Source organism: Myotis lucifugus, unplaced genomic scaffold, assembly GCF_000147115.1.
Source record: "Myotis lucifugus unplaced genomic scaffold, Myoluc2.0 scaffold_276, whole genome shotgun sequence".
Lineage (NCBI taxonomy): Eukaryota > Metazoa > Chordata > Mammalia > Chiroptera > Vespertilionidae > Myotis > Myotis lucifugus.
In genome coordinates this window covers 1,517,237-1,542,601 of record NW_005871324.1, presented here as the reverse complement: position 1 = coordinate 1,542,601, position 25,365 = coordinate 1,517,237, and the positions used below count along the sequence as shown (strand labels likewise).

The following is a 25,365-nucleotide window of genomic DNA, read 5'->3' as shown; positions in this document are numbered from 1 at the left end:
CCCACCTCCCTGGCCTCCACGTTTGCACCGAGGCGCAAGTCTGCACCCAGCACTACCTGCTGAGGCCATGCTGATGGCAGCAGCTCAGAGGGCAAGGGTCTGTGCCCTCGGAAAGCTTTAGGGTCGCCCAGCTCCCAGACGGGGCCTGGTGGATGACAAGCAAGGCCCCCCAACATGCATGCCTGCCCTCCCCCACCAGGAGTTCATTTTATTTTTTGTGTTTTCAAAAAGAGCATCCCCAGACAGTCTGCCCGGCGTGATTGATGCTGGGGGTGTAAGCTTTTCACAGTCCTTGGCCTTTGACCTTGCTTCCCCAGGCGGCGCTGCGGAGGCGGCGGTTTCTGGCACGCCTTCTGGGGCTGCACGGGCATGTGCTGACTTTGCTGCTCGCTCCTGGGCCAGGTTTTGTAAACATCAGGAGCTACTTCCCAGCTGAACGACTGGGAATGTTTTCTGCCGGTTTACTCCTGTAAGCCTTTAACCAAAGCTCTATTTCTACTCGCAATAAAGGATGATCCGATCCAGGAGGTTAAAATAAAACGCCCTGGGGGCCACACGGCTGGTGCAACAGAGCTCTTGGACCGGACATCCCGCCCCAGCAGAGATCTGGGCTTTGACATCAGTTAAAAACAGAAAAGGGAAGGATGCCCCTCATGCCCCGTGGACACACGCAGAGGGCTGCCGGGAGCTCCAGTGGGGCTGAGTGCCGGCCTAGCCCGGATGCCCATGTGCCTGATGCCTGGGCCACAGCTGGCGAGGACAGTGCATGTGGGGATGGCAAAGTCAGCCCTGCAGTCTGGAAGCCAAGGAGGACTCTGAGCCTCTTCCTCCGCGCAGCCTTGATCTCCACGTGGTGGATTAAACACATTAGCAGTTAAAGCAGTTAATTGCTGTGCAGGGGGCCCTCTCATTGTTTGTCTCTGAATCACCCACCCACACCAGGTGTCTCAGATAATAGACTGGGAACTCGCAGCGAGGAGGATTTCCTGTCTGCAGATGTGCCGATTACAGTGCTGAGTGAAGACAGTCAGCCTGCGCTGCCGGCTCGAATTCGCCCTGCACAGTTAACCAGTTGTGGCCTGAATCCCCGCTGTCTGGGGGAGCAGGAGCAGGACGAGTTGTCAGGAGTGGACACTTCGAGCGTCAATGCTTCTAGGCTGGTGGTCAGCTGTAGTTTAGCTTAGGTTTTGTTTCAAAGTGCGGACGAAAGGGGTTTGGATCGCAGCCTGGAAAGTCACAAGCCGAAACCCCTGCCCCTCAGCATCTCCAGCCTCTCGGGGAGATGCTGTCCTTCACTCGAGGGAAGGATGAAGGCTTTGGCGCATCCATCCCGGGCCCTGGGCATTCTGCTCACTGTTGGAAGAGCCAGATGGCCGTGTTCTCAGCGCCCACAGTGCTGGGAGGGCTGTTCCAGACGTGCCTCGGAGCCCCCAGGGTCTCCTGGGTGAGACCTGGGGAATCAGCCCTGAAGCCATTTCCTTTTCTCAGGCTTTGTCCCAGCAGAAGAGCTGTGGTCGTCCCCCGTTAGGTCACTCTGAGCCGCTAAGGTGGTGTAAAAGGAGCCAGTAGGCCCTGGCACTGAGGCACTGGGGGCCCAGCGTTCCCACTTCCATCAGCCACCACATTGAGGCACCCACCGCGAGCCGCTATTGAGAATAGCCCACCCACACAGCATGTGTACTTGGACCACGGCCAGGGGCACAGGAGGTGCCCAGGGAGCCATGATGGGCCCCACCATGCCCAGGGAGGGGAGCACATCTGTCCAGGGTGGACTGCAGCCTGAAGCTCTTCTCCCTCTGCCCCCGGGATCGTGTTCCAGGGCACATGGTAGCTGTCCGTGCTCAACTGTGCTCATCGGGTGGCGCTGCCACACCACACACACGGCTCCCAAAGTCCCTGAGGAATTCCCTCCACGGTGCCAGGCAGCAGGAGAGGGGGCAGGAGGCACAACAGAACTGAGCCCCAGGGCTGGGGGTTCATGGGTGGGAGTGCTCCGAGTCCAGCAAAAAGGAAGAGGCAGCCCAGGGCTCCGGCTCCTCAAGGCCATAGATGTTGGGGAGGAGCTTGTGGGCTGACCGGGGATGCAACCTGGATTGGAGAGGCCCGGGTCCAAGGCCACCAGGCCTGTTCTCTGGGACCGCATCTCGCTATGGCTACAGGAAAGCACGCGTGTGGCTGTCTCCTTCCCGGAGGGGACTCTGCGGTGGCCTGGCTGTGACAGGTCACACACAGAGACTGCTCTGTGACAGATACCTCGATTCACCCAGTGCCTCTCTCAAGGTGGAGCCGCTGGCCTTGAAGAATGAACTACTCTTCTTCTGATATTCTAATGCTTTTTAGGTCAGTGCACATGTCAAGTTTGTAATTACTGACATCAAGAGAGACCCAAATCTGCTGTGTCTGTGCTTTGTTTTTGGAGGAAAAGAAGACATGTATGGAGTTCGTGCCTATCGGCACTTTCACAGGCCCAGGGGCGTGGCCACAGGCTTCCCTACCACACCGTGTGGCTGGCAGTCACCACCGCTCCTGAAGCAGCACCATCGGCTGTGACCTTCATTTCCCTCCGCCCGGCTTGCAGTGGCAGAAGCCAGGAGAGGGGCAGCGGGAAAACAGTGCCCTGTGCTCCCAGACTGGCCTCATGCCCTCTGCTTGGGATGAGCCACCAGCCAGGATGGAGAGCGGTGCCAGGTCTGCAAGCCAGCTCCTTGTGTCCAGGGTCACCGTGCCCCCCACAGCCACCAGAGCCAGCCAGCCGCGGTGCTCACAGGGATCAGACGGGGTCTCTTAACCAAGTCAAATCCAGGATTTATGGTTAGAACTTAGTAGAAACCAATTAGGAAAAAAGGAAAGAAAAAAAACAACACCTTTGTGAAAGTTCTCCTAGAGGTAAATGGGCACCACATTAACGTGCGCCGTCTAAATTCTGCAAGTGCCACTCGGAGCAGCCAACAGCGGGAGAATTACATCTCTAACTGTTACAACTATAATTGCCGCCTGCCAGGGAGCACGTTCCTTCCGGGGGTCCCTTGGACCCGGCTGTAGCTGGGACTGAGCTGGAGTTTGCACTGAGTCCATGGCTGACTGCAGGGCCAGCGTGGCTTTTTTATGCGATGCCAGTGCTGGCATACAGGCTTAGTCAGAAAAGACCCACACATGGTCTTCCAGATGGACTCTGGCCAACAGACATGTGCGCCCCAAGGGGCAAGCTCGCCCCGCTTGTCCAAGGAGCCTTCCAGGTAAGAGGCTCCTCATGATGGCCTAGGAGGCCCTGGTGGGTGCTGGAGGTCCCACCTCAGGTCACACTGAGGTCCAGGGCCTCACTCATTCATTCAACAAACATGGAGCCCTGCCTGGGATGCCGAGGCCAGCAGGATAGCAGCTCTCTGTCCCGGCTGGCTTGCAGCTATGGATGCGCCTGGGACTCACTGAGAAGGGGCCATTTTAGAAAATAAAAGAAGCCCTTCGCTGTTTTTATCATTTCCCCTTAAGTCTGAAGGAGAACAAGACATATATAATGCATTTTTGAAAACGAAGGCTCCGAAAATCCAACTGGAGGTTCCAAAGGTGTGAGTTCCCGTTTGTGCCTGGTTCGAGGTGCTGCACAGGCCTGGCCAGGGGGGAGTGGCCAGCTCTGGGGGTCCACGTGCCCCTCAGGAGGGTCGCTTGGGGAGGCCCTCGATGAGCCTGTGTGTGAAGCTGCTTCCGGGCCCTCGCCCACGCTGCCTGTCCAGCCGCCTAGACTCCCGAGCTCCCGGCACTGAGCCTCCAGCTGCTTCCTGCAAATCCTTGCTGCATCTCTCTGATCACAGCCCTCACTCGCCCTGTCATACCCCTGCTGGCACTTAAATCTTACCTCGTTACACGGATTGCCCTTCACTCGTCAGAACATGTGCTCCAGGCAGGCGTGAAATCGGGGGGAATGCCCGTCTTCCCGTAATGGATGGAAGAGGCACGTGAAGCTGCCTGTGCCCGGTTATCTGCGCCCCAGTGCCCGGCAGAGCGAGTAGTAATTGACCAGCGGTTCTTGGGGTTCTCAGACTTGGCTTCTCCAGTGGCTGTGTGGTGTGGTGGCCAGTGAGCAGCAGCAGCTGTGGCATCAGAGGAGGGCTGGCCCAGTCCGGTTGTACCAAGAACATCTGGGCTGAATGCTGATTCTGCCACCACTTTGGGGCCCTGGGTGGTGGGTGCTGGGAAGGAGGGACTGTTTCACCTCAGAGACACAGGGGTCACATGGTCCTCCAGAGGGACTAGCCAATGGACAAGGCTGGGCCTGGTGAGGGCAGAGCAGTGTGGGGCCCATTCAGATATTTATGCAGATGGTTGTGGCCTCTGAGGAGGAAGAGAGAACATCTGTTTGTACCTGGAATTTTAATGTTCTCATTGTTTGCTGTAACACGGCAGAGTATCATACGTGTATTCCCTAAGAAGCTCTTACAAGGCAAGAAAGTCATGAAAATGTCTGTAAGTGAATGAGAAAAGGCAGGAACTGACAATTCGCAAGAGGAAATAGAGTTAATGCGTGGCCAAAAAATAAGTTTGCTAGGAACGATCATCACTGAGAGCGCCGAGCCCTCAACGCCCCCTTTGGGAAGGAGCAGAGCCCAAGAAGGAGCCAGGGGGGTGCGGCCTCCTGCCTGGCCCCACCTGGCCCGTGGCCCTCTTCTGAGGACCTGCCCCAAGGATCTAAACTGACATGTGGACAGATTGCCGTCTCCAGCCCCGTGGTGTCCAGGGAGCAGAGACTTGGGAGCCTCCAGGAGTCCCACCAGCGGAGCCATTCAGCGATGCTTGGACCCAAGCTGGTGCCAAGAGCCCAGGCTGAAGGGGGAGAGATTCTGTACGGGGCAGAGCGAGGGTATTGGGGGGGAGTATTGTGTGTGACATGCAGGGTGATGCAGCCTGGGGCACGGTGGAGGCGCCCCTCTTCCCCCACATCCTTCGAAGAGTAGTATCTTTATTTATTTTTTTAATCTTCACCAGAGGACATGCTTATTGATTTTAAAGAGAGGGGAAGGGAGAGAAACACTGATGTGAGAAAGAAACATCAATCAATTGCCTTCCCATACACAGCCGAACCAGGGATCAAACTTGCAACTTTTTGGTTTACGGGACGATGCTCCAACCAACTAACAGCCATACCGGCCAGAGTAGTACCTTTATTTTTGCATAAGATAAAAGGAAAATGGTCAAGGAGATGACTTGCCTGCTTCTTGCTTTGTGCCATTTATGTACAGCCTGGGCCTAGGCTGGGCATTGTCCGTGTGGTAGCGCTACCCTGCTTGTGTGGCCAGCCACTGGGTTCCACCATGCCACCCATTCTCCCCCCTCTGGGCCTCCAGGGGTCCTAAAAACTCTGGCTTCAAAATGGACTATAGAGGCAACCTGATTCATGCATTTGTTATTCATAAATTTGTTACTTAGTAACAAATTTACTACTTTTAAACTTATCTATATAGTAGTCCCCTGTTAGGCATGGTTTTACCTTCTGCTATTTCAGTTACCCACAGTCAACTGAAGTCCAAAAATATTAAGTGAAGATTCCAGAAATAGACAGTGCATACGTTTTAAATTGCATGCTGTTCTGAGTAGAGGGATGAAATCTTGCATGACTCCACTCCATCCTGGGACGTGAATCATCCCTTTGTCCAGGGTCTCCACGCTGTGTCTGCCTCCCACCCATTAGTCACTTAGTAGCCATCTCTGTTATCAGATCAACTGCCGAGGTATTACAGTGCTTGCGTTCAAATAACCCTTATTTCACTTAGTAACGGCCCCAAAGCAGAAGAGTAGTAACGCCGACAGTTAGAATATGCCAACGAGAAGCCATGAAGTGCTTCCTTTAAGTGAAAAGGCATGCATGTATAACAGCGACTTTCAACTGGTGTGCCGTAAGAATTTCTATTTGTGCAAACCTGACTAGCCAGGGGCTCTGACGTCTTTTCCCGTAGATTGTCAAACGAAAAAATGACAACAGTCAATATAACAATAGCCGTCCAGTGTGAGTGAATCAAAATTATACCTATTTTTTTGGTTAGATTGGCAAAAAAGATATTTTTTGGTGTGCCACAGAATTTTAGTCATTAGTTTATGTGCGCCATGAGATGAAAAAGGTTGAAAAGTGCTGATGTATAAGAAGAAAAAGTATAAGTTTCAGTACAATCCACGGTTTCAAGCATCCAGTGGGGGTGTTGGAATGTATCACGTCCGTGAATAGGGGGGATATTGTATTTTCTTCAGGACCTCAGATGTGGTTTGCTGGCATCTGCAAGGTGTGTAGTTACCATGGTTACCACGAGGTATGTGAGGAAATGCTCTTGGCCTCCTGTGACTGGCCAGGCAACAGTGCAGGAGAGAGTTCGGGTACAGCGTGGTCAGCATCAGAGCAAGTGGGTCTGGGGCGCCAGCTTGCCCCAGCCCCCAGCAATCCGCAGGAAGCGGTGGGCATGGTGAGCTGCTGAATGCTGTGTTCCGCAGAACTGGGGGCCTGGGGAAGACCCAGCGGGCTGAGCTAGGAGCCCTCTGCCTGCAGGGACCCTCGGCCCACCCAGCCAACCCCCTCCAGTTCTGCCCATGGGGCCCAGCTCCTTCCTCACTGAGGCACAGCATGTTCCAGTCCCTTCCCAAATGCACGAGGGCTCCTGGGTGCCCGCTGGTTCCAAAAGACCAATCCCCCTTACTCGGGAGTCAGGCCTGGCCCCCCCAGGCCATCTTGTCCAGGGCAGGACACTGGCTGTGGTGGCATGTCCCACTCTGCATTCTCACGGGTCTCCATTCATACCACTCTAGTGCCGTCAGAAGGCAGGGACCTCAGAGCCTCTTGTTGCCTATGTCTGGCCTGATTGGTGATGGGTGCCAGCCTGCCTGGCACCCGATTCCTGTGGCCAAGCGGAGTGAAGAGGCTGGAGCCGGCTCCCCATGAACTTGAGAAGCGCGGCTTAGCCAAGTCTCTGTTTTGACTTCCCGCTTCAAGAGAGCAGCTGGAGACGAGGTTTCCCTTTCACACGGCTTGGTCCTCCAGATGTTCAGATTGGCACCACCCCCTACCCGACCTCTTGTGTGTCTGAGCCACTGCAAGTTGTGGGAACTATGCCTTAGAAATCATTAATTTTTGTCATTAGGGGATCACCCTGAGCCTCTGGGGGCCATGAGCTGCCCACTACCCTTCTAGGGTCAGGCAAGAAGAGCTGCCTTTGCCACTTCCTGCTCAGTGAGGCCACATCAACTAGATGAGGGAAAAAGGGACCCGTGCTGACAGCTCTGCTGTGATGCCGCCCAGGTTGTAGCATGTGGAGCCTGGCAGGGAGGCAGCTGCGCCAGCAGCCCGGGACCACTGTCCCCTGCCCCTCCTGGCCTCTGCACCCAAGAGCAGGATTAACCAAGCTGACTGCACCAGGGGTGGGTGTGGTGTGCTCTGCCCCGTGGCCCAGGTCTTCTCTCAAAGCTGGGGCTGTCTGCTGGGCAGGTCATGACACACAGAAGTGGGGGAGCTGAGGTCTGCAGCATGGAGCCGCTGCAAGAACCGCCTTCTAGCCCCCTAGAGGGGCCGGGGGGCCTGTCCTGAGACCCCGAGCAGTGTGTGAGTTTGTGCGTTCTCGCCGCTTGCTCAGGGTTGGCTCCCCTTCCTGTGGCACCTGGGACACAAGGCCACAGCTTATCCACTCAAACAGTCTGATGGCAAGATAGGAGCATAAAATCCCCATGAAGTGCTGTCCTTGCCCCAGTACGACCCGTCAGGAGGAGCATGGGGAGCCCTGGGGTCACAGAGGGTGGAAGGGGGTCACTCCACCCCGAGAAGAGCCATATGGGGACTCACGAGGCCGTCGGCTCACCTGAGGCCCACAGATGGGCTCCATAGAGACCTGAGTGGAAAATGCACGTGCAGGACAGGAGCCCCAGCTTCTGTGAGGGGCCTGGGTGTATAGAGTCCGTGTCTTCCCGGGCTGCATGGCCCTGTCACATCATGTCTGGCTGCTCTGCCATGTCCAGGGCACCCAGGCCTGGAGTGGGCCACGCCAGGATCCCGGCCCCTTCATGGCGGAGGGTTTAGTGATCAGTCTCGATGCACATCGCCCTTGGGTTATCACTGCTTCTAGATCTTTCTGTGGTAAGAACCAGGAACTTTATATTTAAAAAAAAATGATGAATTTCAAATTTAACATTACGAGGTTTTAACTGTTCTCTGCAACACCCCAGATCCGTTTGCAGATTTACTTATTGTTAGGACATAACCCTCTGAGGATATTCAGTTATAATGTTGGTTCCTTCAGTTCTTGATCAAAGCATCTTTCTATTGCTGTTACCAGCTTCATACACACTCAGGCCCCTTGGTTTCAGGTTATTTATAAGTCATAGGGATTTTTTTCCCATTTTAAATTTAAATTTATTTTTTAATATGTAATCATATATACAATTAAGAAAACAAAATTGTATCACAGGATGTGTTTAGAGAAATCCTATTCCTGTCTCTGTCCCTTCCCCCTGCTTCCTCCCTTTCTGAGGCCCACTGTTTCTGCTGGTCCTGCCTCATCCTTCCATTGATTCTTTGTGCAAATGGAAGGGGTGTGTGTGTGTGTATGTGTGTGTGGCCTGTGGGGCCAGGAGTCCCCTGACAATGTTTGTGTTTGATGTTTTACCAATTCTAAAGTAGGTAAAGTGTTTCAAATAAACCAAGGGATCTTGGTCAGAACTGCTAAAGAAAACTGTGGTAAATAAACTGCTCTTTCTTTCCTTCAGGACGAGTTCCAGAAACCAGAAATCTGAATTTGGAGAAGGCTGGAGTGAACACCAACCCTGAGAGTCAGAAGATCCTGGTTGATGCCCAGGAAGCCACCTCCGTCCCCCATATCTATGCCATTGGAGACACAGCGGAGGTATGGCTAGTGCCCGATGCCTGACCCCCCCCCCCCCGCCCCCCACCCTGGCCACCTACCCTGGCCAGGCCTTGGGGAAACACATGGCTGACAGAGGCTCTGGGCCAAGTCCCAGGTGCCATTAGACTTGAGTTCTGGGAGGAATTGGGCATCAGCCTCTGCTCTCTCGAATGCTCTTCCTTGCCGTGGAGGGCAGGTGGGGACGGCTTACAAATGGCTTAGAGCACCATTAGCAGATTCCTATTGCAACCGCTGCGTCAGCTCTGAGGCAACGGCACCTGTTCACTGCAGTGGCCGCCTCAACCTCCCCGCAGGTGGGCAGAGGTGCAGGCGCTGGAAATGCTGCCATGTTGGCCCCAGAGCACTGGGTCTGACCTCCTTGCCTCAGTTTACGCTCTGATCTCTGGGCGGGTCAGTACTCTTTCTAAGCTGGTAGATGGGCAGGGCCTGAGGGCGCTGGAGCCTGACAGGGTGTGGACCCAGCCCCTCTCAGGCCTGCCTGTTCCCTCCCCTGGAAAGGAGGGTGCACACCACCTGTGAGTCCCTGGTGGAAGCCCTGTCCCCTCACAGGCTCCTAGCAAGACCTACAGCTGGTCAGTTGTGGGGCCCCTGTTCCCCCAAAAGCCTCAGTTGCAGTCGGCCTGCCCGACACGTGTGAAGCACATATTGAGGAAGTGGCTCAGGAGAGTCCCTGGTCAAAGGGGACTGAGAGGGGCACCAGGCGCCCGGACCCCAGCAGCCTCCTGGCCTTGAGACCTGCTGGCATCATTGACATGTATGTCAGTTTCCCAGGGCTGCCATCACAAATCACCACAAACTGGGTGGCTTAGAACGATAGAAGCTGACTTTCTCTAATTCTGGAGGCTGGAGGTCTGAAGTCCCCGCTCCGAAGCCTCTGGGGGGAGGACCTTTCTAACATCTGATGGCCCAGACGGCCCAGGCTCGGAGCTGCAGCTCTGCAATCTCTGTCTCACGTGACCGTCTCCTCCAGGCGGCTGTGCTCTTGTTCGTCTCTTGGCGGGACCCTCTCATTGGATTTAGGGCCCACCCTAATCCAGTGTGACCTCATCTCCATCCTTACCTTAATCATATCTGCAAAGACCTTTATTTCCCAGTAAGGCCACATTCTGAGGTTCCAAGCAGAGGTGAATTGGGGGGGGGGGGTGGCTATTAAACCCACAATGATATGCTAATTTACATTCATTCATCATGTACTGACTGAGTGCCCACTGTTCTGGTACCAAGCACTTTTCTGGGTTCTGGGGCCACTGCAGGAACAGATAAAATCCCAGGCCTCAAAGAGGCAACATTCTGGTAGTGGTCACAGGTGACAAATAATTGAGTAAACTATTTCGGATTTAGAAGATGCTTAGTTACTGGGGGTCAGGAGAGACTTAAGGGGGGTGGGGGGAACCCTGGGCTGGAGAAGAGCTAGAAAAGGTACAGGGGATCCGAATGAGGATGCTTGTGCCCAGGTACACCAGGGAACCCACTTTGGGAAATGCCTAGGGGTAGGGGAGCCAGTATTTAAGGTGAGTGGATCGCTAGGTGGGGCATCCTGGAGCTGAGAGGACACAGGTGGCAGTTGTCACTGATGCTATGGGACCATCCTTCCCTCAGCGTCACCTGCCAGCCTCTGGTGTGGTCATATTTGGGGGCCTTCGGGAAAGCTTGGACACATGGAGACAGGCCAGGGCAGGTACGTGCAAGGCCAAGCCTTCCCGTGGTTCCCGAAGGGCCAGTTTTCCCATCTGGCATGGGTCTTCGGGGACAGCTCAGCTGGGGCGTGTGGCCAGAGCTCTGGTCAGTTCCCCTCCAGGTCACCTTTGACCATCTAATCGTCCTGTTGTGTGAACGGAAGTGAGTGGCTGTACATGTCCTCAAGTGTCCCGTGGACCCAGCCGGCATAGCCAGCAGCCATTGCTCAGTGTGATCTCTGAGGCCTGGAAGTGGCATTTGCTGCTGGTGTCCATCCTGTGAGCTGTGCCCTGAACTAGCATCATGGTCTTGGGAGAGAGCCCAGTTCGAATAGGACGCGCTCTCTACGCACCCCGGGAGCTGAGTGAGTTGGCGTTCCATCCGCTGCAGGGCTTGTGCTAACACAGCAGAAACTAATATTTTAGACCAGCGGTCGCCAACCTTTCGGACCTCGTGGACCACCAGTGGTCCGCAGACCACCGATTAGCGACCGCTGTTTTAGACCATGTGGCCAGGAACATGCGGCACACACAAGGCATTATTTATTCAGATATTAAATTCGCTTACTTGGAAAGGTCATTCTGAGCAGGCACAAGGGTTAACACCGCAATGGTCCGGGTTGGGGGGGAGCCATTGTTTAGTGCGATATTGTGCACTTGCGCCTGGAGGTTTCCGCAACTAGCCAGGCTCGGTGGAATGCATAGCCCGCTCTCCCGAGTTATCTCTGTGGATCTCCATTCATTTCTGGAATGTCAAACAACATCTGCATTTCCTGCTGCTGCAGAGGTGATTGGCAGCCTGTCCCAGGCCTACCCGTGCAGGAACGCTGGGGGCTGTGTCCCCCCGCCCCCCACCCCCGCAGGACACACACTAGGACAGAGGGGTCCCCAGTAGAGCGGTGTTTTCATTTTGGGTTTGTAATGGGCTGTGATGAGCTGTGTCAGGAGCACACAGAATGCTTCCAGGGCCCCGTTTAGCCAGAATCCCAGTTCACTGAATGAGTGGCAGCAGGATCTCTTTTGAGCTTTGTTGTGGGCTCAGCTCTGCAAGGTCACTGACATGAAGAAGGGGTGCAGGTAGAAGCCACAAGGGAGCCTGGCAGGCTCATTAGCAGCTCACCGCTCTGCCGGGGAAGGTGTGACCACCCAGAGCAGCACACAGGGAGTGAAGAGAGAACCACAGACCTGCGGAGGGCCTGCTGTCCCACTGCAGAGGCCCAGCAGCAAACAGCGTTTGGGAGTTTCTGAAAGGGAGACACCTCACTAGGAAGGTGGAGGGCGATGCACAGACACCCTTACAAGACGTGCAGAACTAACTGCACACTTCTCCTTCCTCGTCAGGGGCGGCCTGAGCTGACACCCACAGCTATCCTGGCAGGGAGGCTCCTGGCCCAGAGGCTCTGTGGCCAGTCCTCAGACCTGATGGACTATGACAATGTGAGTGCTCACTGCTCTTCACAGGCTAGCTTCAGCCTGGAGTGTGCATGTCTATATGTGGGGTGCATGTATGTGCACGTCTGTGTATGTGCATGTGGGTGTGTGGTGTGAGCACATGCACGTCTATGTGTATATATGCCTGTGCATTTTGTGCATGTCTGTGCATATGTGCATGCATATGGGTGTATATGTACACATCTGCATGTGCATGTGTGTGTGTGTGTGTGTGTACATCAATGGGTGGGTGCATGTCTGTGCGTGTGTGTGTGTGTGTGTGTGTGCATAGATGTGTGAAGTTTAGCTCTGTGAGTAGGGCCCAGGAATAAGTGAGTGAGTCTTCCCACTGCTTGTGGCCTGCCGGCCAGCATGTGTGATGACTTGGCCCGGTGAGAATCTTCAATCTTGGGTCCCTAAGGGTGTGTCTTTCCAGGTCCCCACCACAGTGTTCACCCCGCTGGAATATGGCTGTGTGGGGCTGTCCGAGGAGGCGGCTGTGGCACGCCACGGAAAGGAGCACGTGGAGGTAAGTCAGGGCCCCGAGCAGAAGGGGCTGCCACAACGTGACACCTGTGTGACACTCGTGCCCTCTGACACCCCCTCCCTGAGAGGCCCAGTCGGCGAGCAGGAGTGCTGGCTTTCCTGCATCCCAGGACTGCATCTTTGCAGGGCAGGAGCAGGGCGGGGCATGGGGCCCAGAGCCATGGCTGTGAGGCTGTGAGGTGGCTGGAAGGGACATGTGAATGGGAGTGTTAGAGGGTGGCCTTGGGAGCCTTTGGGGTATGGCCACCTCACAGGGGCACATGTCTCCCTAGACCTGGAAAGCCTTCTCTTGTACTCTGACCTCTAACCCTCGTCCCCTATTCTCCTGTCCCAGCCTGGCCCTGCCCCCAGGTACCTCGACTTCCTGCGACTCCCCAACTCCCCTGTGGGTCCTGCAGTCTGTGACCCCTCACCCCACCCAGCCCCATGCCAGCTTCTGCCTCTGCTCCTCTTCCAAGACCCTCCTAGTTCCCGCAGGCCCCTGACAGCCCAGACTCGGCCTCCATCCCAGAGGCAGGGCTTTCAGCAGACAAGGCTGCTTCTGGGGTCTGCTCCGACAGGCCAGCTGTGCCTGGGGGTGCACAGCGCATGCCCAGGCAGCCTGGCAGGATGTGGAGAGACTTTGGATGCTGGAAGCCTTCAGTGTGGCTTCCTCTTGCTGCAGTAGCCTGCAGGCGGACCGATTAGAAACCAGACCCCATGTGGTCACCACAGCAGGGCTTGGTGCCCTCTGGGAATAAGCCACTGGACTCCAGGGCCTGCCCCTTGCCCCAGTGCCCCAATCCCCTCCATCAACAGGCCAGGCTTGACAGGCCGGCCTTCCCCTCAGCACTTTATTTGCTATTTTTGTTTGATTCATCGCAAGTACACTGGGACATATGTTCATGGCATTTTATAATGTTGTTTTATGTTTCACAATGTTGAATGGCCAAATACCCTTTGTTTGTTTTTTTTACAATTCTGTCTTAGTTAGAACAATATTCTCTGAAGCTCCATTAATTAATAATGGCTGTGCAACACATGTGAGGGCCCTGCTCATTTTTTACTCGGCCGCAGCCCTGAACGCGCTGTCGGTCCCTTCTCGGGTGCTGAAAGCCTTTGTCCGACAGCTCCGGTGTGGGCTGGGGGCCCCCTGCGCCTGCCCCCTCCTCCCTGCTCAGTGAGGGCCCACCAAGCCCCAGGGTGCCTGAGGGAGGCCAGATGGCCACCCGCTAACCCGCTCCTGTCTCCCACTGCCTGTCACCCGGTCGCTCTGCAGCGTCCGCTCAGACTGCACTCCTGGGCGGTTCCCATGCCCTGTGCTGAGCTTTGGGCTCAGTGACCAGTCACAGCGGGTGGCGCTAACCTGGCGCCTGCTCTGCTGCTGTGGTTCATGGGGATCTCGGCCTGAATGGGCGAGGCCTGCCCTGCAGGGTGGCTCTGGCCATTGACTGCCTGTGCGTGGGAGAGAGGGGTGCTCTTCAAGGCCAGCCAGCCATGTCCTGGCCCCAGACCACAACCAAGTGGGCGATCCCGAGTCCCTGCTGTGTTCACACAGCCTGTCAGAGCTGGGAAATGTCCAGGGGGCTTGGTTGGCTGCAGCCACTGACTCCAGGAATCGGTATCTTGTCGCCAGGTTTATCACGCCTACTATAAACCGCTCGAGTTCACAGTGGCTGAACGGGACGCGTCCCAGTGTTACATAAAGGTGCGTGTCCTCGGGGGCCCGGTCAGGGCATGCCAGGGGGTGAGAGAGAGGGAAAGAGTGGGCCCCGGGGGTGGGGGAGCCCCCCAAGGCCACACATACACTGGGGGGTGGTCCACATGCAGCCCGGGTCCCACCTCCAGCAGATGGCAGCTGGCAATGTGGCTTTCAGATGGTGTGCCTGCAGAAGCCCCCAAAGCCGGTGCTGGGCCTGCACTTCCTGGGCCCCAACGCAGGTGAAGTTACTCAAGGATTTGCTCTGGGGATCAAGTAAGTCCGGAAGAATGCGGCTGTTACTCGATGCTCAGACGGTGTCCCTCCGACTGTTGGCAGCACTACAGTGAACGTCCGCTGCGTTGACGTCGCTTTTATGTAGTGTTGTCTGTGTTTTCAGCAGAACGTCTGCTCAGATGGGGCAGGTTCAGCCAGACAAGAGGCAGCTTTCTTCTCCAGCCAAACCCTGTGAAGCCGGCCACACTGAGTGCATGGCCAGTGTGGGGAGCAAGAGGAGAGCATCCTGTCCTTGGCTGGCCCTGGGGGGGGGGGTCACCCTTTGGGTCTTCTCTAACTCAGAATGCACCCAGGTGGTCATGAGCAAGGTCTCAGCCTCAGGTGTCCTGTGGGCACCAGCCCCCTGGGCAGGCACTCGTCTGCTGGAGCCCCAGCCATTATCTGGATCTTGGGCACAGGCTGTGCACTGTGGGGGCCCCTGCCTTGGAGCCTTTGCTGACAGAGGTTCTGGTTATGAGGGGGTTTTCCTAGGGGCAGTGAGGAGGGTTGGGCAGCCTGGGTGTTGGGCCTGCCAGAGGTGGGGGGGTGGGGGAGGAGCGGGGCGAGGGGCTGACTCAGAAAGAAGACACGTGCTTCCGGATCCCCATGGACGCTTGGGGTGTGTGGAGGTTCCAGGAGCAGGGTCGATGCCCAGAAAACCTGATGACGGAGGGCTGCAAAGGCGAGGGTCTAGTCCAGACGTCCCAGGGACACCTCAGCCCTGGGCCCTCAGGTGGGGCACCCGTCACAGGGCAGCGAGCCTCAGGCCCTCCATTGCCCTCCTAGCCCTTCCCACACATGTCCAGGTGATCACTGGGTTGTGGGTTCAGGTTCTCCCTGGAGGGGAAGGGGAGCTGGGCCTTGGAGGAGAGGAGGGTGGGCAGGACTGGGTCCAGGACTGGACTAACATCCTTGGAACATGTGTCTGTGGTCCTTAATCACGGGATTCATCTTACATAGAGTGACCTTTGGAAGGAGGCCCATGAGCTGGTACAAGGCTCTACTGAGCCTTGCCAGAGCCCACTGTGGGGAGGGCAGTCCACCCTGGGTACAAGGAGAACAGCTGAGGGTGCCCCCTGGAACCCAGCCCACTGACCTGTGTGAGTGCTGGCAGGCCGGCTTCCACAGCTCCAGCCCAGATCTCTGGCCGCTGGAACACGGAGAGCCACGGCTCTCCCACGAAGCCGTCTCCGTGCTCCGGCATGTGGATGCTTTTGCCAGGACTCACTCAGCTGGAACAATTTCTGGAGACTCTTTAAAATGCGGGAGCCTTTTCAATAATGCTGCAGCTGCAAAGGGCTGATTTCTTTCCTATGCAAAGAACTCTTAGAAATCAACAGTAGTAATTACAGGACGAATCCAATAGACAGAGAACATGAATAGGCAACTCAAAGGAAAAGAACATAAAAATAAGTGGAGAGCTGATGTGTCTCGATCAGGATTTTAAAATGTAATTGAAACACCAAGAAACCCCAGATCCTTTTCCAGCGTCCGCACAGCGGAGACGCTGAAGCTTTGAGCAGGTCAGTGGAGCGATGGAGTGATGTTCCTGTCAGTCGGGAGGAAGGCCCTCTGTCCACATGTGAAATGAACACACTGGTCATTCGTGGCGGGACTCTTCCCACCGGATAGCCATTCCAGCACGCGTGTGCACAGACGTAAGAAGAGCTGTGCAATGGGGGTGCCCACACACAACGTGCCAAAGAGTGCACAGTGCGTGGGGAGCATGCAGGCGGCACTTGTGTGTTAAGTGCCAGGTGCCGAGCAGAAGAGCGAGCTGGGAGGGGAGCTGGCAGGTCCAGGCCGCGGTAGTAAAAAGTGGGCTCAGGCAGACTGAGGAAGTGGGCCCACAGCAGGACCGGCTGGAGCCACAGCCAAAGTACATTCGTGTCTGGTGGGCTGGGAGCGGCAGGGGGCCAGGCTGGAGCAAGTGAGGGAGGCTCAGGTGGGAGGCGGGCTTGAGTCGGACCCGCTTGGCCACTGCAGGCATTTTCTTGGAGGGAGATGGGATGGGTCCAACAGGTGTTGGCGGGTGTTTCTGGCTGCTGGCTGGAGGACAGGGTGGGGGCCAGGGTTGGGAGGGGGTGAGAAGACCAAGACTTCTGAGGTGCCCTCCTGTGTGCCACCTTCCCGGGGACAGGGTAACATGAACACGTCTCCCTGCACGGCCTCACTGCCCCTCCCCCTGCGTGTAGGTGTGGGGCCTCCTACGCGCAGGTGATGCGGACAGTGGGCATCCACCCGACCTGTGCCGAGGAGGTGACCAAACTGCGGATCTCCAAGCGCTCAGGCTTGGACCCCACCGTGACTGGCTGCTGAGGTTAAGCCGCCATCCCTGCCAAGCCCAGGGCACACGGCACACCTGCTGCCCCCACAGCCAGGCCCTTCGGGGCTTTGGATCCAGGTACGTGTGGGGCGGGCTCCAAGTAAGGGTAGAGCCGTGACGGAAGGGGGAAGGGTGCATGGCAGGCTGTACCTGCTGTGTCACCTCACAGGGGAGCCCTGGGCCCAGGCCATAGTAGCCAAGGAAACAAGGTGGGAAAGGAGGCCACTGAGGGCCCTCCCCTCCCCAGGGTGCCCCAGACCCTGGCCTGGCTACCGCTGCTCCCTCAGGCAGGAAGTGCCTTGAGGCTGGGCTCGCACCCATCTCAGGTGGCCTGTGCCAGGTGGGACACTGGGTGTGGAAAGTGCCCCCAGGCTGAGCTCAGTGGGCCGCTGGGTGGGAGGAGCGGGCCTCCCTCTCCGGTCCTGCTCGTTTCTCTCTCGCCCAGAAGGTGGAGATGCTGCCTTGCGCACAGCTGCTGCCGCACAGCTGCTTCTGCTAGAGCTTCGCAAAGCCAGGCGGGGCGGCAGCGGCCGGAAGCCTCTGGCTGCCGTTGCTGCCTCCAACCCTCTTCTGAGGAGGAAGACATTAGCGAGACCCTCCCTGACCCCTGCCTAAGGGCCGCCTGTGGTCAGAGCCTTTCATCTCTCAGTCCCAACATCCTCCAGCCTCAGCCTGAGGGGCCGTGCAGTGGCCGAGGGTCCCATGGGCAGTGGCTCAGGGCCTCTCCAGGGGCACCTGCTCCACCAGGGTGCCCCGGTCAGGGCTGCCTTGATACAGACAAACACAGGGAACCTGAGGAAACTCTTACCTGGTGTCACACCTGAAAGATGATAAAAATTTTATCTCAAAGTATTTTTCACAGAACAGGGCTCCCTGTGACTCATCCCAGGGTAGATGTGCCCTGAGAGGGTCCCTGCGTGTGGGCACGAGAGTGGTGGCCACGGGTGTGCGGGGATGGTGTGGCCATCTCATGCTGAACCCCCATCTTTGGCAGGACACTGAGGCCCAGCCCAGGCGACCCTCTGCCCTGCCTGGAGAGCCCCAGCCTGGAGAGCCCTGGAGGTATCTGGCGTGGGCGGCGTGTCTGGATGGACTGCCCGTGTGCCCTGCAGGGATGGCTCCCGTGGGACGTCAGCCCCCACACCTGCCCTGTTGCCCCTCCTGCTCGGGCCGGCCCTGCCAGGCCCCCGATGCCAGATGATGACGACCTGCGCAGAAACCCACCCCGTGGGCTGCCCACGTCTGAGCCCCCCTGGTATTTCTGGAGTGCAAATAAAGAGGGTGTTTTCCTGAAGTGTGCCCTGCCTGTGGTGCCCCCGATGTGCCCCCACCAGCCTGTCCTCCCCTCCCCCCATCACCTCCCTTCATCATTTGGGAACTGCTTCCAGATTGTTCTGCGACAGGAGCTGGGTAGCATCCCTGCGTTCCCAGCATCAGTGCCTTGGATGACCCCGACCCTTCCTCCCAGCATAGATCTCGGGGAACCCCTCCCGGGACCCTCTGTGCTCACAGGTACTCTGAGCTGCCGGTAGGTGAGCATCCTGCCAGCGGTGTGACCCAGCGACAGGAGTGGGCAGGGGTTGGAGGCTTTCTGTCCCCTGAATGTCAGGCACCTCATTAGTTTTCATGGTGGCCTCCAAGTCAGCTTGTGTGCTGTGCTCCGGCTAATCCTGCACATTGAGGCTTGATGGTGCCTGTCAGTCACCACAGAGAGATAGGCTGACAGCGCCGGGCAGGGCCTGGCATTGTGCTGGGGCTTTAGTGGCGGTTAATCTCATGTCTTTCTTAAGAAAACATCACTTAGTCTGCCGGCCCGGGAGCCTTGGATGGGACCCTGCTTGTCAGCAAACAAAGGAATGTCTTTGCACCTTAATGGGCCTACGGGAGCCTCAGCTCTGTGTGAAGCGTGTGCAGGAGCTCTCAGACGCCCAATTAAGATGCCAAGTGCTGGGCTGGGCCCGGCCCTCCCGACAAGTGCAGCGCGAGATCAGCCGTGTCCCATTTAACGCACGGCTGGCGGCGCGCCCCATGCTGGATCCTGCGAGGGCCGCCTCTCCACAGGAGGAGGTGTGTCCCTGTCGTGGAGGCAAAGGCGAGGTCTGCAGAGGTCAGCTAACACGGCTGCCAGGGCAGCAGGAGGGGCCCTTCTAGGCAGGGGCTTCAGATTCCTTGAGCCGGATCGGTCTCTGCCTCGGGGCAAATGAGGAACCTGAAATGGCCTTGTTGCTTTTTGTGATGATGGAAATGATGCTGCCTGAGTGGGAGCCCTCGTGCACACTGGGCATCTCGCTGGGGTGAGGGTCAGGATTGCCCATCACTGGCTGCCAGGGTGCTCCCACGTGCCCAGCCCCCGGTGTTTTCTCTGCACGCCCCTTTCCGCAGTACCAACCTTGCTCCGGTGCACCTGCCGCGTCTGTAATGCCCACTCCGTGCTGTGTCTGGCCTGTGCCATCACCTAGAGTGGTCGGCAAACTCAGTCAACAGAGCCAAATATCAACAGTACAACGATTGAAATTTCTTTTGAGAGCCAAATTTTTTAAACTTAAACTATATAGGTAGGTACATTGTTATTAACTAGGGTACTCCTAAGACTTAGGAAGAGCCACACCGAAGAGGCCAAAGAGCTGCATGTGGCTCTCGAGCCGCAGTTTGCCGACCACGGACCTAGGATTGAGCAATGCACCCATGGTGCTGGGCACTGCCAGCCTCACTGTCCAGTCCTGTGGGGCTCGGGACAGCTCGTAGGGGTGCTGCCTGTGTGGCCCTGAAGCTCCGTAGGCCCGCTGGCTCCCCTGCATGGGGGTCATGTCTTTTTGGTAAATGGTGGGCAGAGGCCTGGCCCAGCTGAAAGCCTGCCACAAAGGGCCTGGCCTCGGCCACCGCCATCGCCGGAGCTACCTTTGAGCCACTTGCTGTGTCAGTATGCAGTTGCTGCCATGGTGCCCAGGAACCTGGACTCCCACATGTACACACTGCTCTATGGGGCGTGGGGACCAGATTCTGGGGTCCCAGCTGGGCAGGGTGTTCTGACAGCTGCTTCCCTGAGCCAGGGCTCACTGCACGTGGGTCTCAGTAAGAGCACTGAGCAGTGTCATCTGTCTTACAAGCCGCTTGGCTCCAGGCTCACAGCATGGCCTGAGGCCCCTCTCTAGGCCCACCCCTACCCTGTCCCCTCCTCCTAGGGATGAGGGAGGGGCCAGAGCGCCACAGGCCAGGTGCTCTCCACCTGGCCTGAGGGCCGCCTTCCCGCCGCCTTTGCATGTTTTTATGGTGCAATGAAAATATGATTTTAATTCCTCAGATTGTTTGGTGTAACCTACAATTACCCTGGGTGATTCCTGCACACTTCTGCTTATGGCTCAGATTGCACAACCACACGGGAGGGAGAGGGGCTGCGCTCAGGGGCCAAGCCACCCCCTCCTGGCCTCACCCTTAGCTGGGAAGCTGGGTAAGGCACCTCCAGCGGCCCACCACTCCTCTTCCTTTTCTAGCCGCTGAGGTGCTGTTCCCTACGGTCCCATGGCCCCTCAGGAGGTAGATATACAGGAGAGGGTGACCAGCAGTTTTTGAGGGCTGGATGGAAACTGAAATAGGCAAGGCAAGGGAGGGGTGGGCCTTGCCGGAGGAGGGGACTGACTGCAGGGGTGCAGAAGGGGACATCAGCTCAGGGGAGGTGGCCACGATGCTTGGCTGCGGTCCCCTCCAAACCACAGGCTGCTGGTGTCTTCCGAGCATCTCACAGCCTGGCCAAGGCCCCCAGCTTTTCTCGGCAGTAGCGGGGAACACCTGCCCCCATGCGTGCTTCAGCCATGCTTTAACATGGCGGGGAGGCCTGGCTGAGGGTGTGCCCACCTTGCTGAGCCAAGGGCCCTTGCAGGCAGAGTTGCCCCATGAGAAACAGTCCACATCAGGCGGTGCCTGTGGTTCAGGATGTCTGTGCCTGCAGCTTCAGATTCGAGCTAGCCCCCGAGGACCCTGGGGTGGCTTGTCCCATAGCATCTCAGCTACATGCCTCACTTCACCTGGCCAGGCAGCAGCTTGGAGCCCCAGCCTCCTCCACAGCCTGACGCAGGCCTGAGCCCCTCACCTACCACTCTCCACTGGGTGCAGAGCTGCTGCAGTGAGAGTGACCCAGGACCCTGCAAGAGGGGACCCTGAGTCAGCCAGACAGGGCCTGTGCCGTCTTGAGAGACCCATGGCTTCCAGGCCACATCACTGAGCCCTCTGGACTCTGTTCAGGCTCCAGATGCTGGGGCCACCCCGGTGAGGGGGCTCCTTGCATGGCCTCAGTGCCCTGTACTCACATCACTCACTGGAAGTGCACACATTGGTGTCTGCCTCTTATAAGTACATCAGGGTCCAGGCCAGGGCACTCAGGGGTGGCCACCAGGAGTCATTCCTGCCTCCCCAAGTTGTTCACAACCGACTGGGAGCCACTTCCCCTCCATTCCCATCCCAGGGGTCCCCACTAGGCAGGCAGGGCTGAGTGACTTTAGGAGTGATGCCCCAAGGAGGGGACAGGGTGGACGGGGGTTAGGGCCTATCTTACAGATGCTGCTTCCTGTTCCACATGCACTTGATCACGGGATGGCCAGGGCCCAACTTCAGACCTGGAAATAACGTCTGTGGGAGGACAGTCCAGGGCACTCCCCTGCAGAACTGCTCTGAGCAGGCCTGACCTGCTGCCTGCTCTGCCCTGTGCCCATTCCTCCCCCATCTGCCACCCCAGCTTCCAGTAGTCTCTTGGATTTCTTGTACCGCCACTGTGGACCCCAGGAGCCCTGCACATGCTGGTCCTTGGCCAAGCACCTGTGCCTGCAAGGCCAGCAAAGAGGCCACTGAGTGGGCCCCATGGGGCCCAGCAAAGCATCTTAGAGCTGAGCTCACCTAATCCCAGCCCCAACATGCTATGGTGCTCGGGTTTCCCTAATCCCGAAACCCAAACCAGGGCTGCAGCCTTCCCAGGGCTGTCTGAGTGGGCAGCAAGAAGACCCCCTCCCACGTGCCTGTTCTGTTTAGAGCTGACCCCCACCAGGACAGGTCAGGACAGGGAGTTGGGCACCCACAGGGTGGAGATCCAACCTGATGAGCCCCAGTGAGCTCAGGAAACAGCTGAGCCCTCGGCTCCTGGCTGGTCCAGGCAGGAAATTCAAAGCCGGTGGCGACAGCAGAAATGACGGGCAAGGCAGGCCCACCTCAAGCCTGCGAGGTCCTGGCCTCTAGGGTTTCATGGGACAGTGATCTGGCCATGAAATTAAGCTTTTTTCCCCTAATAAAACCGGGATCTTTTTGGCTTATAACCGATGATCAAATAACACCCAAGGCTTGGGAATGAAGTGGAACCATAACCGAGACCATGTGACCTTGTTATGTACCAGCTGGGGGTCAGGAGCCAGCTGGGCCCAGCTCCCTGCTCTGACCACTGACCACTGACCCAGCCAAGGCTCCCAGGGGTCTGGGCACGAGGCACATGTATGTGAACACAGCATGGGGCACCCCACAGACTCCCTTTTTATAGTCCCATTAGAGAGACACGCAGGCGTGTTGTGTGAGAACAGTTAATGGCACCTAGTGGTCTTAAGCATCTTTGAAGAATTTTCATACCCACCATTTCCCCAGAGCAGATGCAATTAGCTCCTGAACTACCAGGGTCGAGATAGGAGACAGAATGTGAGTTCAAAGCAACATACGAATGTGGTGTGTGTGTTTTTTTTTTTTTGGGGGGGGGGGGACGGGAGGAGACTCCCACTTGATGAGTGAGAAACCGATGCCCAGACTCCCCGGAAGTCCCCGTGGGGCACAGTGTGCAGCCACACCGCCTCCTTGCCCACCAAGGCCTCAGTGCCAGGCCTCTGCCTGTGGGAGAGGGTGATGGCAGACAAGACCTCCAGAGGGCTTTACTGACTCCTTGTTCAGCCCATGGTGGCTGGAATCGGGCGGGTGATTGTAATAATAAAGTCCTAACAATGAGCAGAGGTTGGGTTTCCATGGCTGGGGGAGTGTTTGATTTTCAAAGTCTTTGGGAGGAGGTGTATAAATGGAGTATGTGGTTCACATCAGCCCACTCCTTGCAAGTCAGAGTCCCATCCAGCACCTTACATCTCTCAAAAGGTGTGTTACCCGTCAGCTCCCTGGTGCCTGAGCACATCAGGGCGGGAGGCTGCACCAGGAGGCCCAGGCACAGCGTGAATGAGTATTGCCTTCGCCAGCTCAGACAAGCTCTGACTCCCACCCACCCACCGAGGGCTGCCGTGAGGACCTGCTGCCTGAAGAACTTCCTATAGCAGTTCTTACAGTGAGAGTCCTTTGATGAGGAATCACCACAGCTGTCATTTATCTGAAAATGTCTTAATTTCTCCCTCATTTAAAAATATTTACTGTACATAGATTTCTTAGTTGGCTTTTCTTTTTTATAAAAAAATTTGTATTGATTTCAGAGAGGAAAGGAGAGGGAGAGAGAGAGAAACATCAATGATGAGAGAGAATCATTGATTGGAACCATTGATTGGATGCCCCACACTGGGGATCCAGCCTGCAACCCCGGCATGTGCCCTGACCGGGAATCACCGTGACCTCCTGGTTCATAGTTGACGCTCAACCACGGAGCAATGCTGGCTAGGCACTTTTCTTTTCTGCACCTAAATTTTGTTTCATTGCTTCTGATATATGCAATGTGTCCTTATTTCTCTGGCAGCTTTCAAGGTTTTCTCTTTATCTTTGGTTTTTAAGAGTTTGACTATGACATGCCTAGGTGTCTTTTCTTCATGCTTAATACTGCTTGGGATTTGCTGAGATTCTTGGATCTGTAATTGATCCAAAATTCAAGAACTTTTATGTCATTATTTCTTCAAAATTTTTTTTTCTGCACCATTCTCTTTTCTTTACAGGCATCATTATATTAGACTTTGTAATATGGTTTGTCAGGTTCACATTACCTGTAGCTTTACTCTCATACTCTTTTGATTGGATAATTATTTTTAAATGTGTCTTCAAGTTCCTTGACCCTTTCTTCTGCCGTCTCCAATTTGCACTTAAGATCAGTTAAAGTCACCCAGTTACCTTAACATTTGTTGTTGTATTTTTTGGGTCTAGAATTTTCATTTGGTTGTCTTTTATAGTTTCCATTTCTCTGTTTAAATTCCCTCTGTTCATTCATTATGACCACTTTTTCCTTTGAGTACTTAAACATATTTATAGCTGTTACAGAGCCTACAACTATTAAAAAGACAATAAGGCAATATTATGAACAAATTTAATTCAATACATTTGGCAGATTCCTTTACTTTTACAAGAAGAAGTAGAAAATATGAATAGCTTTACATCTCTTAAAGGAATTAAGTTCTTTATTAAAAGTATCCCGTAAAGAAGACTCCAAGCCTATGTTTTCACTGATGAATTTTAGCAAACACGTAAGGAAGAAATAATGCCACCCCTACACCAGTTATTTCAGACAGTAGAGGAGAAAAAACACTTCCCAAGTCAGTTTATCAGGCCAGTATTACCTTGATATCAAAGGAAGATAAAGATGTTACAGGAAAAGAAAATAACAAACCAATATCCCTTAAGTAGGTAGACCAAGGTCCTTAACAAAATGTGAGTGCTCGAACCTAGCCATACATGCAAAGAATTCATTATGGCCAAGTGGGGTTTATCCCAAGAATGCAAGTGGTTTTACGTTCAACATTCAATCCTTGTAATTTGTCACATTAACAGAATGAACAAAAATATTGTGATCATGGCAGAGATGGAGTAAAAGCATTTGACCAAATTCAACGCCCATTTATAAAAAAAAAAAAAAACCTGTGCAAACTAGGACTCAAAGGAAACTCCCTTAACCGAATAAAAGGCATCTATGAAAACCATTGACAGCTAACACCAAACTTCATAGTAAAAGATCAAACACTCCCCTTCTAACATTTGGAATAGGTCAAGGATGCCTACTCCTACCACTTTTCTGAAAGTTTTGGCCACTGCAACAGGCCAAAAAAAGGAGACATACTAGTTATGTGTGTGTATATATATAAGAATAAAAGCATAATATGCTAATTAGACCGGACATCCTTCTGGACAAAGCTAGGGCTGTGAGGGAAGCCCGGGTCCCAGGTGCCTGCCGGCAGCCGGAGAGAAGCCTAGGTCCTGGGTGCAGGAGGGAAGCCTGGGTCCCGGGTGCCAGAAGGAAGCCGGTGTCGGCAGCCAAGGTAAGGAAGGCCTACTCTTGCCCGAATTTTGTGCATCGGGCCTCTAATATATACATATATATGTATGTATACATATTCTATATAGATATACAAATGTTATATATATAAAAGGAAGAAGGACAATTGTCTTTATTTGTAGATAGTTGTGTATATAGAAAAGCTTAAGCAATCTATAAAACAATTTCTAGAAATACTAAGTGAATTTACCAAGAGCATAAGATAAAATGTCAATTCTATTTTTATATACTAGCAAAGAACAACTGGAAAATCAAAATATTTTAAATAGTCTTCCAATAGTATCCAAATCCCTAAAATGCTTAGAGATAAACTCAACAAAATCAAT

General features: G+C 55.2%; 1 protein-coding gene across 3 annotated transcripts in view; it reads left to right on the top strand.

The window, feature by feature from the left end:
• The window catches only part of TXNRD2 (thioredoxin reductase 2), a 44,946-nt gene extending 26,828 nt beyond the window's left edge, over positions 1-18,118 (top strand). For 2 of the 3 annotated variants that reach the window (XM_006099547.2, XM_023763198.1), the window contains exons 12-18: positions 8,734-8,870; positions 11,909-12,004; positions 12,435-12,527; positions 14,160-14,231; positions 14,401-14,498; positions 16,694-16,902; positions 17,819-18,118. In XM_006099547.2, the coding sequence (XP_006099609.1) occupies positions 8,734-8,870; positions 11,909-12,004; positions 12,435-12,527; positions 14,160-14,231; positions 14,401-14,498; positions 16,694-16,817 (620 nt within the window). In that variant the 3' untranslated portion in view covers positions 16,818-16,902; positions 17,819-18,118. Of the gene's footprint in view, positions 1-8,733; positions 8,871-11,908; positions 12,005-12,434; positions 12,528-14,159; positions 14,232-14,400; positions 14,499-14,625; positions 14,710-16,693; positions 16,903-17,818 lie in introns of all 3 variants that reach the window. The other variant, XM_023763199.1, reaches the window with a different exon arrangement.
• The last annotated feature ends 7,247 nt before the right edge of the window (positions 18,119-25,365 follow it).